The sequence below is a fragment of the Rhipicephalus microplus genome, chromosome 3 (genome assembly GCF_043290135.1).
Source record: "Rhipicephalus microplus isolate Deutch F79 chromosome 3, USDA_Rmic, whole genome shotgun sequence".
NCBI lineage: Eukaryota > Metazoa > Arthropoda > Arachnida > Ixodida > Ixodidae > Rhipicephalus > Rhipicephalus microplus.
This window is the reverse complement of record NC_134702.1, coordinates 232,448,156-232,458,219: the sequence shown is the minus strand read 5'-3', so window position 1 is coordinate 232,458,219 and position 10,064 is coordinate 232,448,156. Positions and strand designations below refer to the sequence as shown.

At 42.4% G+C, this 10,064-nt stretch overlaps 1 protein-coding gene across 4 annotated transcripts; it reads right to left on the bottom strand.

Moving 5' to 3' along the window:
- Positions 1–386: 386 nt before the first annotated feature.
- LOC119167667 (uncharacterized) lies at positions 387–9,166 on the bottom strand. 4 transcript variants are annotated; one of them, XM_075890801.1, is made up of 14 exons: positions 9,020–9,166; positions 6,329–6,514; positions 5,711–5,872; positions 5,425–5,499; positions 4,677–4,745; positions 4,448–4,600; positions 4,001–4,057; positions 3,755–3,919; positions 3,195–3,260; positions 3,049–3,117; positions 1,908–2,128; positions 1,654–1,813; positions 796–924; positions 387–511 (listed from the first exon to the last, which is right to left on the bottom strand). In XM_075890801.1, the coding sequence occupies exons 1-14, from the start codon at positions 9,024–9,026 to the stop codon at positions 462–464; spliced, it is 1,569 nt and encodes a 522-aa protein (XP_075746916.1). In that variant the 5' UTR covers positions 9,027–9,166; the 3' UTR covers positions 387–461. The 4 variants fall into 4 exon arrangements, with proteins under 4 accessions (XP_075746916.1, XP_075746917.1, XP_075746918.1 ...); XM_075890802.1 differs by lacking the exon at positions 3,195–3,260; XM_075890803.1 differs by lacking the exons at positions 3,049–3,117; positions 3,195–3,260.
- Between the last annotated feature and the right edge of the window lie 898 nt (positions 9,167–10,064).

The window sequence follows — 10,064 nt, the reverse complement described above, 5'->3', positions numbered from 1 at the left end:
CGAACATGTCGTGGATTGTCTTTTCCCAGACAACGCTCCGACAACCTGAGGTTGTCCTGAGGATGACCTACACCGTACGAAAGTATGACCTGAGGAAGCCCTCAAATGAACCTCAAGTGGTCCTAAACCAGTCCGTTTGTCCGGCCTCAGATCGTCCTCAGGGCATCCAGAAAAGAGCACATTATGATGAGTCTAGTACTTTTTGAGGACGAAGCATACAAGACCTAGGCACTCATCAGACCTTACGAAAAGTTGCTCTAATTCTTCTTTTGGAGCGCTGAAATGACAACTGATCAATCAAAAGTGCCTGAACATGCACACTCTTTAAAGCACTGCCTGTGAGGTTTCAGTAACAATTTCTTCAAGTATAGCAATAAAAACAGCAATGCACAGAAAACATGTTTATTTTCAGGAATGAAACTTGGCAGTTTTCACTAGATGAGACTTCTTGCCCTGTGCCTTCAGAGGTCTTCATCCGATGGGCTTGACAACGCGACACTTTGAAGACATTCTGTAGTAATAGAAAGCAGCATATCTTGAAGCACAAGTGAATTTAGAGTATCAATAAGAATATTAAGACAATAACAGCATGCCAGATTTGAAAGCATAAAATGAAAATTATATTACCATAATGTGCAGGTACGAACTAGCCATTATATAATGGTGAAAATGATTTATATAGTTCATGCTTGCATACACATCAAAATTCGAGTAAGGCAAGAAAATTATTTAAACTATAACAGCAAAAGTATCATATGTTATGATAGCTTCAACAGCACAGATAATAAAACTCACCCTCATGGTGAGTGCGAGAAGTTCTTAAGCGCTGCTTCTGGAGCTTTTCCCCAGCATGCCGAAGCCACACTTTAATCACACACTCGATGTCATTTTTTTTTGTTTCCGGAAAATTTCGCCTCACGGCCTCTGAAAAAGTACAAAGTTCATAAAACAGGAATTACACAAACATAATACATTAATATAATGCTACATAGGTTGTTTGAAGAAGTACCTCTAGTCAGCATGATCGACATTTTGATAGGTGGGCACATCATCATTAAAGGTCCTTGCCATCCTTCCCCATGTTAATTTCAAGAGTACTGACATTGACACTATGTGTTGCATTACAAGAAGAACACCACGAAGAAGACATCATTGTAACTTTTTTGAAACCTAGCATGCAAAGAATGATGAGGCGCCTTTGACGAAAATACGTCCATGTATGAAAATGTTGACCAGCTTGTCTTAGGTACTTATTCCTGTTTAGAGATCCTCAGTGATCACTATGAGCTTCCATCTGTTAGTTTTCATCTGTACATAAGATTTCCACTACAGTTAAGAATGCCTAGTAGTGCTACCTGATAATAACTTCTGCAAGTAGTGAATGCTTGCGTATGTGTGCCATGCAAGTATACTAGTGTGCTTGAAGAAGCTGCAGGGTTTCTTACTGACAACAGATATTTCATGCTAAAAATTTTCCACGTTTAAGCACATAATTTTAATTAGCAAGCATCCTAAAAAATTTAATGCTTTCATGAAAAGATTGTTCTTTTGCTATTGACTTCAAATGAAAGATAATGTGGATAACAGACTTAGAAATGTCTGTACTCAAACACGGCTCTTGCAGCACATGGTGTTGTGAAACAAATTACTCACTGCAAATGACATCTGTGACACCTAGATCCACAAACTTCCTTTTGCCTTTTTGGCCTGCCCAGCTGAACTGCACAGCAACCTCAAGGCTTAGCAGAAGCTCCAGCATCCTCCTGGCTGCTGCCCCAAAAGTTGAGCCACCAAGGCCAGCAAGCTGCTGTATCTGTACAGTTTTGAGGTCATTATTTTTTTTAGAAGAGTAGCTTAATGCAGTGACTAGAAAAAAAAATTATAGAAAAATATAATGAATGACGTACAAGCTTTAGCTTAATGTTGCCATCAGCAGCAAGTCTCCCCTCAAGACTTAGAAATTGGTCAATATCCTTGACCGGTGTCAAAACCACATCATCATTTGTCTCATCTTGAAGCCTCACTGTTGTGTTGAAAAGGTGCTGCTGCATGGCATCAACCTGTCGTCCCAGCTGCTCTAGCCTCATCAGGATAGTTTGCGAAATTCGCATGAGTTGACGCACGTATTCTGTAAAGACGTGTTCATGAAGTAATAGCGCTGAATTGCAACATATAAAATGGCAAAAGCTGAGATAACATTGAAAATGAGAAGTGCTACTAAACACAGCAAAACAAGCACACAGTTGTTTATGGCTTCTCTGCACATTATTGTCGGTTTTAGAAATTTGTGCCTACATGGCTTCAGTTATTTTGTTAGCATGCTCAGTGATGCCTTTTTAGGACCTGAATACGCATGCAGAGTTGACACTGAGATGAAGCACCTTCATTGCGTGCTGTGATTCAGTGTACCCATATATTTACAACCTAGTTTTCAACAAAAACTTGGAATAAGTTCAGAAAAATTGTTGAAAGTTAGGTTATTAAGTGAATTTGTGAAAAATAGAATAAGCAGAAACAGATACTTTAATGTTTTAAGCACTGAAACAATGTGTGACCAGACCATACATATAACAGTTGCCATAGTTTTTGCAGCAAAGTGATGCCACTATCACTTTCCCAACGAAAGCAAAAAAAAAATGTTTAAAATATAACTCTTCATTTATGGGGTAAAAGCGTGCTCATCGCCATCAAAGTGACACACAGTCCTCATTTCCACTGTGATCAAGAGGCATGTTCTCTACACTAAATAGGCGACAACAGTTGTTTATGAATTAAAAGTATTAATTGTGGCACCTTCGCTTCAATTTTTCTGAGACATCAGGTATTTACACTTGATAAAGCAACTACAGTTAGTACATTGTTCCGAAATTGCAAATAAGCAATTATGCTGCTTACGACTGGCACAGCTATAAGACAAAACGTTTTGCTTAGCACTTGCAAAGATTTTAATCTAAAGAGAAAAAAAACTGTATTCCCTAGACAATAAATACAAAGATTGTCTTCACCTCTGAAGTGGCACCCGGGTAAGAAAGCTTTAATGTTACTTACCAGGAGGTGAGCTTCTATTGCTAGAGGGGAAGCCTAATGAAGACCCATGGGTATTATTGTGTGCAGTCCCTACAGAAGCATAGATGAAGGTTTTAAGATGCACTTCTAAAAACTAGCTCTGAACATTTCATCGAAAGTATTCTTACATGAAGGGCCTTGCTGACTACTGTTATGTTGCTGCAACACTTGCCTTTCAAGGTTGTCTGCATGCTCTGTAAGTGACAGTTCCTACAAGTGACAGTTGCCATTGTTTTTGCTACAAAGTGATGCCACTGTCATTTCTGTCTACTGAAAAAAAAATATTTTTTTTTTGATTATGGGGTAAAAGCGTGCTCATTGCCATCGAAGTGACACGCAGTTTTCTCATTTCCACTGCGATCAAGAGGCATGTTCTGTACACCAAAAAGGTGATAACAGTTGTTTATGTATTAAAGCTTTAATTACTGGCACCTTAGCTTCAATTTTTCTGAGACAACAGGCATTTACACTTGATAAAGCAACTACATTTGGTACATTGTTCCGAAATTGCAAATAAGCACCCTATGTTGTTTACCACTGGTGCAGCTATCAGACGAAACGTGTTGCTTAGCACTTGCAAACCTTTATAACGTACAGGCAAAAACACTTTGTATTCCCCAAACAATGAATATAAAGGTAGTCTGCATCACAATAGGTGCCGATCTAAGGAAGCTCTAATGTTACTTACCAAAAGGTATGCTTCTAGTGCTAGGGGAATTGGAAGGTGTGTGTCTACTGGTAGGAGAATTCCTGATGACATTTTGCCCCTCATTATATCCTGCTCTCTGAGCAGGCATAGATGATGTTGAGGGAAAGCCTAAGCCAGGCTCGTGGCAATTATTGGGTGCAGTCCCTGCAGAAGCATAGATGAGCCTTTTAAGCTGCACAATTCTAAAAACAGCCCCTGAGCATTTTATCAAAAATACCGTCTTACATGAAGCCCCTTGCTGACTGCTGTAATGCTGCTGAAATGGTGGCCCTTCAAGATTGTCTGCATAAAAAAGAAAAGGGACAAGAATCAGAGTGATGGGACAGTTATTTTGGCCAGTTACGCGAAGCTCCCACCATCTTTCCATCAACACTTGCTGCAAAGCTTTAGTTGCAAAGTGATGCAAAGCTTTAGTTGTTCCAGAGTTTAGAAGGCTGGAACTACATTTACACTTGACACACCAACTACAGTTAGTAAGTTGCTCCAAAACTGAAAAGAAGCATCCATGCCATTTAGCTCTACCATAGCTTTAGACTAAACATATTGCTTAGCATATGGAAAACTTGGTGCCTAAAGTAAAATAACAACTTGCATACATAACACACAATAAATATGAAGGTAGACTTCACACGTAAAGTGACACCCATGGAAGGCAGCTTTTGTATCACTTACCCAGAGGTCTGCAGTTGTTGCTGTATGAACCTCTGTAAACATTTTGACCCTCAGGTGATGCCATTCTCGGTGAAGGGGCTCTTTGTGATGGCCTAATGCCTGCTGGTGAACTGGAGTCGAACGCAGGCACTTCACTGATATTGGATCTAGTCACTGCAGAAACATAAGTGAAGCTTTGAAATGTAATTCTACACATGCACTTTGAGCTGTTCATCAAACATAGTCTTACATAAAGCCCCTTCCTGGCCTGTGGTGCGATGCTGCTGCAGTGGTTGCCGCCCTGCCTTGTCTGCATACCCTGTTAGAAAACAGAGGCAAGAAAAAATCAGCGGGTAATGGGACAGTAGAATAGTCATGTGAAGATTAGACAAATTTTCCATTGTTTCTTCATGGCTCCTGAAAACCTGCAAACCTTGCATGAAATCAGCTCCGTCTACAACATAATCAAAGTTACAAATCTGTGCAGTGAGAATGATATAAAAAATGAATTTCAAGCGCTAGCATCACTCTGTCGTGGAATACTCAACACCAAGCAAAGGGCAAGTGTCCAAATTCGATACGACCCTGGGTATTTCTCTTCTCAGTTTTAATTTTTTGTGTCTATCAGTTACTTTTTCATGTCCATCAGGCCACTGATGGCCATGGCGACCCCACTCAATGCAAGAACGGGTGTTCAAGAGCTGCTCTAAAACTGATGTGCATGGTTTACGTACAATATCCCCTTTGGCAAAAACTCTTGGTTGGAAGCGAGTACTTAAATGCGTGCTGACATTCTCAGTTATCGCAGGTCAGAAGCATGTCATATGCTATTTGACATGACATTTTGGAAAGGAAAATGAAAAGTAAATAGAGGTTAACATGGAGTTATTAACCAGTTTGCCACCCTGCATAGGGGTGTAGAAAAAGGGGTTGTAAAGAGGAGAGATAAATAAAATAGCAAGAAAAAAAAACAGGATTTTATCCCAGAAGCATATCACCTTCATGTTCCAATGACCGTGGCTGGGTGGGCAGTGGCCGATTCTCTAAATTTCTTGGTCGCTTGTGTTTTCTCCCTAAGAAAGCAAGCCAGAATCAGCATTTCACAGCCCTAAAGCCAGATAACCCAGTGTTACTTTTGGCGGTAGATAACAGAAAACAGTGTGAGCAATTCCGTGGGGCTATCATTGTAAAATAGGCATTGCAGGATGTAAAAAGATTCAATACTATTCAAAAACATAAGTACAAGCAGTTCACTTTACGTAAAGTTCAAAAATGGTGTTATACGTCTTATCATTGAAGCTGGAGGTGATGGTGCCCCTTCATCATCTTCAGACTCATAGGATCTCTTATTTTTTTTTCTTCTGCCTTTCCCAAGTTCTGCCTCGCCGTCCAAGTTGGATCCATTTTCTACCCTTGGCAGATTTGCCCGTGCTTCGGCATATGTATCTGCAGAAAGAAGGGCAACAACTACTAATTAAATGATAAGCATGATCATTTCTCAGATCTGTCACACATAACAAGTAGAACTCCAATTCCTTTGCATAAGTCATTACCAAGCAGGTACTAAGAGTCACCCATGATATTAAAATGGATCATTTAAATTTTGCTGCAATGACAGCTGACATGCAAGTATTCACAAAATATGAGATACTTGATTTCGCATAATTGTTCTTTTTTTCCTGATATTCTCGAAGCTATCTTCTGATATTCTTCGAAGCCATCTTCTGATATCTTTTCCTGATATTCTCGAACCCATCTAAACTTTTAAGAAGTTACTTTGATCTAAAGTGGCAATTAGAGTTACAATGCTGAAATTGCAGTTTATTACATACCTTTTACTTCATTGCTGACCAAATCGCTGAAAAACGTGCAGTAAAACAGCATAAATAAGGAATAATTTACCAAATTCTCGGACAACAGTGCAAGGCACTTCTATCCAGTCAGCCCCTGGAGTCGCTTTCGCCTTCAACAAACTATGTACATATTTAGTTTGTCGAGGCCACAGGCAGCCGTCGCCTTTCAGCCAACTTTTGAGGATGATCCCAGATGTATCATCCTCTTCTGGGAAGAGAACGACAACGTATTGACCTTGCAAAAGAAAGAGAAGCCAAATTCAAATTCTGTATACATTCTGACACAGTTGTGAAAGTTTATTACATGTGCACTGTAGCATGCAAAAGAGGGAAAACAATGCTTTTCCTTTTCAAATACACTTTCAGGCATTTCTGTGAGATGTTCTTCAGAGGCCAATACCGCAGACTAGAAGGCTGAGACACTGAGTAAATTCCCAGTATGGAGGAAGGGCATGGCAGAGAATAAAAATCTTCACACTTGAGGAACTTCCTTCCAATTATGCATGGCTCACCGCACGGGAGATGAGCAAAATTGTCAATAACGACGATTGACCCATCACTTAGCCTACAGCACCCATTTCTCTTTTCAGCTCTAAGAATGACATTGCCAGGCAATGTTACTTTTTTAAACTCGGGGCCTCGGCATGGAGCAACAAGTGGCCCGTCAGCATGCTCTGCAGCAAATACGACATGGCTTTCAGTTTTCTTATGCCTCAGAGGACGGTGTGCCTGCTCAGCAAGCCTGTTGCAAAGTTGCTCCAAGGGAAGGTCTGGCTTTCTCAGCATTCTCTTTAACGAGGACATATGGTTTTCAAATGGGAAGGCACTCCATGAGTCCAAGGGGCCAAGGTGTGTAACATCATCTGCCAAATGACACAGGCCATGCACATTGTGTGAAACATGCTCTTTGCCATAAATGCTTATGAATGTCCGGATAAAAAACTTGAGCATGTTTCCGGCATACTCTATCTCACTTGCAGGTGCAGCTGGTGTGGAAAGAACAGAGATCCCCACATGTAAAGCTAAGAAGTTCTTGTACATGTGTGCAGGAATCAGTGATGACAAAACAACGGGTCCTCCATATAAAAGAAAAAAGCGAAACTCAGTCGCTTTCCACCGATCAAGTTCAGCAATGCTCCTCGGCTTTCGGCTAAAATCACATGGAACACACCGTGCAATTTGAGAATTTTTTTCCGACATCTCAAGACGCACTTTGCTTCCAAGTCTGGTCACTTTTGGGCCACGTACCCACAGTGTCAAGAGCTTGTTCATGACACCCAAGCACACAAGGTGCATGTAATCTAATGGTATATCTTTCACTAGGTCAAAAGGAAGTTCCTCAAGAATACTTTCGCCTGTGTGATGCTCCTCCTGGACTTTTAAGCGAAAGCTGTCATCTGTTCGCTTGCGAGCATTGACGTTTGGGAAGCACACCCTGCCCTCACAGTAGACACCTTTTACGTCACATTTGGTGCAGCTGTAATAGCCTGTGTGGCTTCTGACATATAATACAAATGCCTTTGCTGGTGCATCACATATGAGGGCATACAAGCTAACAGGAATTGCAGTTTCTCCAATGGTAATCCCTGTTGTGATAGCAGCATTTATGTCACAAACAAATGGTCGCAAAAAATCATTCGCGTTGTTGGGCTTGCTGCTTCCGAAAAAAACACCCACTATAAATGGTGCTTTGTCCTCCAAATTACTTATGCGTCCCAGTATGCACCAAAATTGGCCCCGTGAACTTTTTGAAACCGGCAGACCGTCAATGTTGAAGCTAAGCTTCAAAATTCTTGGTAGTTCTGCACAATCTTGCAGCACTCGCTGTAGGCCTGCACTGAGGCCGAAATGATGGTATTTCCCGCCGGCCAGCTGCAACACTTCCAGGCACTTCTTGGGCGTCTGTAACAATGCCCTTGCAGTTGAAGGGAGCGCGCTGAAGCATTCGTGGGACTGTAGTACTCTCAAGAGCGATGTAACTGAAGTGTGCGATGCGCGAGATTGTAAGGCCCACGCTTGCAGTCTCTCACGAAAGGCCAGCAAGCTGTCCACACTGCCGCGTTCACAAACTTGCTCTTCGTTACTCCCAGTCGGTGCCAATTCGAAAGAATCCCTCTGCCTCACCTGCGAGGTCGCCGAAGTCGAAGCCGCAGCGCTGCTGTCATGGAAGGCACGCCGTTCGAAGTCTGTGTGATCGTGAGGCACAGAAACACTGCAGCCGCTGGGGTAGCACGCGTCGCCAGAAATCAAAACGTGTCCTTGGGGCACATCCGTTTCTGGAACGATCGAGGAGTGTGCCGAAGGCCGTTCTCTGTCATGAACACAAAGGCGACGATGGCCGTCTTCGAGGTCGACCGCACAAGCCTCGGAGGGCAAGTCGCTCTCTCTTTCGGCGTTGCGGGAATCTCGGTCAACGTACCGCGTGTCATTTATGACATCGGCCTCACTGTCAATAAGCTGAAAACTAGCATTGACGCGCCGATTAATTTCACGCCGAAATTTGCGATCCGCGCTCTCAGCCATCTTGAACAGCACAGAGCACAGTAGAATGGTGGCTAGACCAAAGAACACCCACCACCAGAACACGTTGTTAGGCTAGTCAGTTGGTTTGTACATACATACATGAATAAGCAGTAAAGATATACAGCGCGAGGCTGAAAATCAACTGTCCTCTCTTTTTTTATTTATTTACCTTTGCGGCTTACAACTTCAATATGAAAATTTAACAGAAGACACTCACCTGGCATGCTTACGATTCTTTGAGGGCTTCTGCGAGAAGCTTCCTCTATGGCGAGAAGTGTTGTATTGGAATGTTGACTCGACCAATGACTCGACTTGACTTACTGCAGGCCCATAATGATGATGATGATAGTTGCGTCACTTTAAAATGGGTAAACAGTGTCGTAGACATCCAGATTTAAAAGCACCTTGACTGCGCATGGTGACCGCATTAAGGTACTGCTTTTTTTTTGTTAGCACCACCACAACTTCAGTCGCCCATTCGTTTTCCCACAGCGTTCTAGTTCCAATGCTGCTCTATTCACGATAACCTAGGCCAGCCCAGTCGTCAGCATGGTCAGTTGTCGTCTGCTCGATGGGACCGTGCGGCATTGCAACACTGGACACTCGAGAATAACGTGCTCGCTATTCACAGTTTTCACGCCTGCATTCATTTTGGAGCCGACACCGTTTATACTCGCACCAAACTTGGTCTGCCGCACGTGCGTTCATTGGGGAAACGGGTCAGACCACAGTCAGTGCGATATAATTCCGTATGCACGTCGGCGGTAGATCACGACCAACGAAAACGTGCAGGCAGAAAGTTTGGCCTACGATCACTTACAAAGTAAATAAATAAATAATAAATAAAAGAACACGTCTTTCTCGTGTTGGCTTGAAGTGCTTCCTCGTGTAACTATCTCATTTTAATGATCGAGAAGTACTTTACTATTATGACTCGAAAGTAGGCATACGAAATCCCGTGGACTTATTCGTTAACAGCCAGAAAATTAACCAAACACGAATTGCGAAAGCTGCATGCACCTACGAAACATGCATATCCTCAAAACGTCCTCGAGCAGACGATATCAGGACAATTCTTCGTCCTTAAAAAGGTCTCAAAGGGGCATTTTGGGGATAATCCTGCAAGTGTCGACTAGAGGACCAAATGAGGACGTCCTGAAACTGCCGAGGACGTTTGTACCATATGAGGACGACCTCAGGTCGTCGAGTGTTGTCTGGGTTATAGCCGCTTGGTGTGGCCGTTGGTCTGTGGGTGGTACGCT

Bases quoted from the DNA above. Each gene is read 5' to 3' on its own strand.
- LOC119167667 (XM_075890801.1), bottom strand. The intron at 5,873-6,328 runs GTAAATTATTCC...TTCTTTCTGCAG, and splicing joins CACTGTTGTCCGAGAATTTG to ATACATATGCCGAAGCACGG. The intron at 3,920-4,000 runs GTAAGACGGTAT...ATGCTTCTGCAG, and splicing joins CAGTCAGCAAGGGGCTTCAT to GGACTGCACCCAATAATTGC.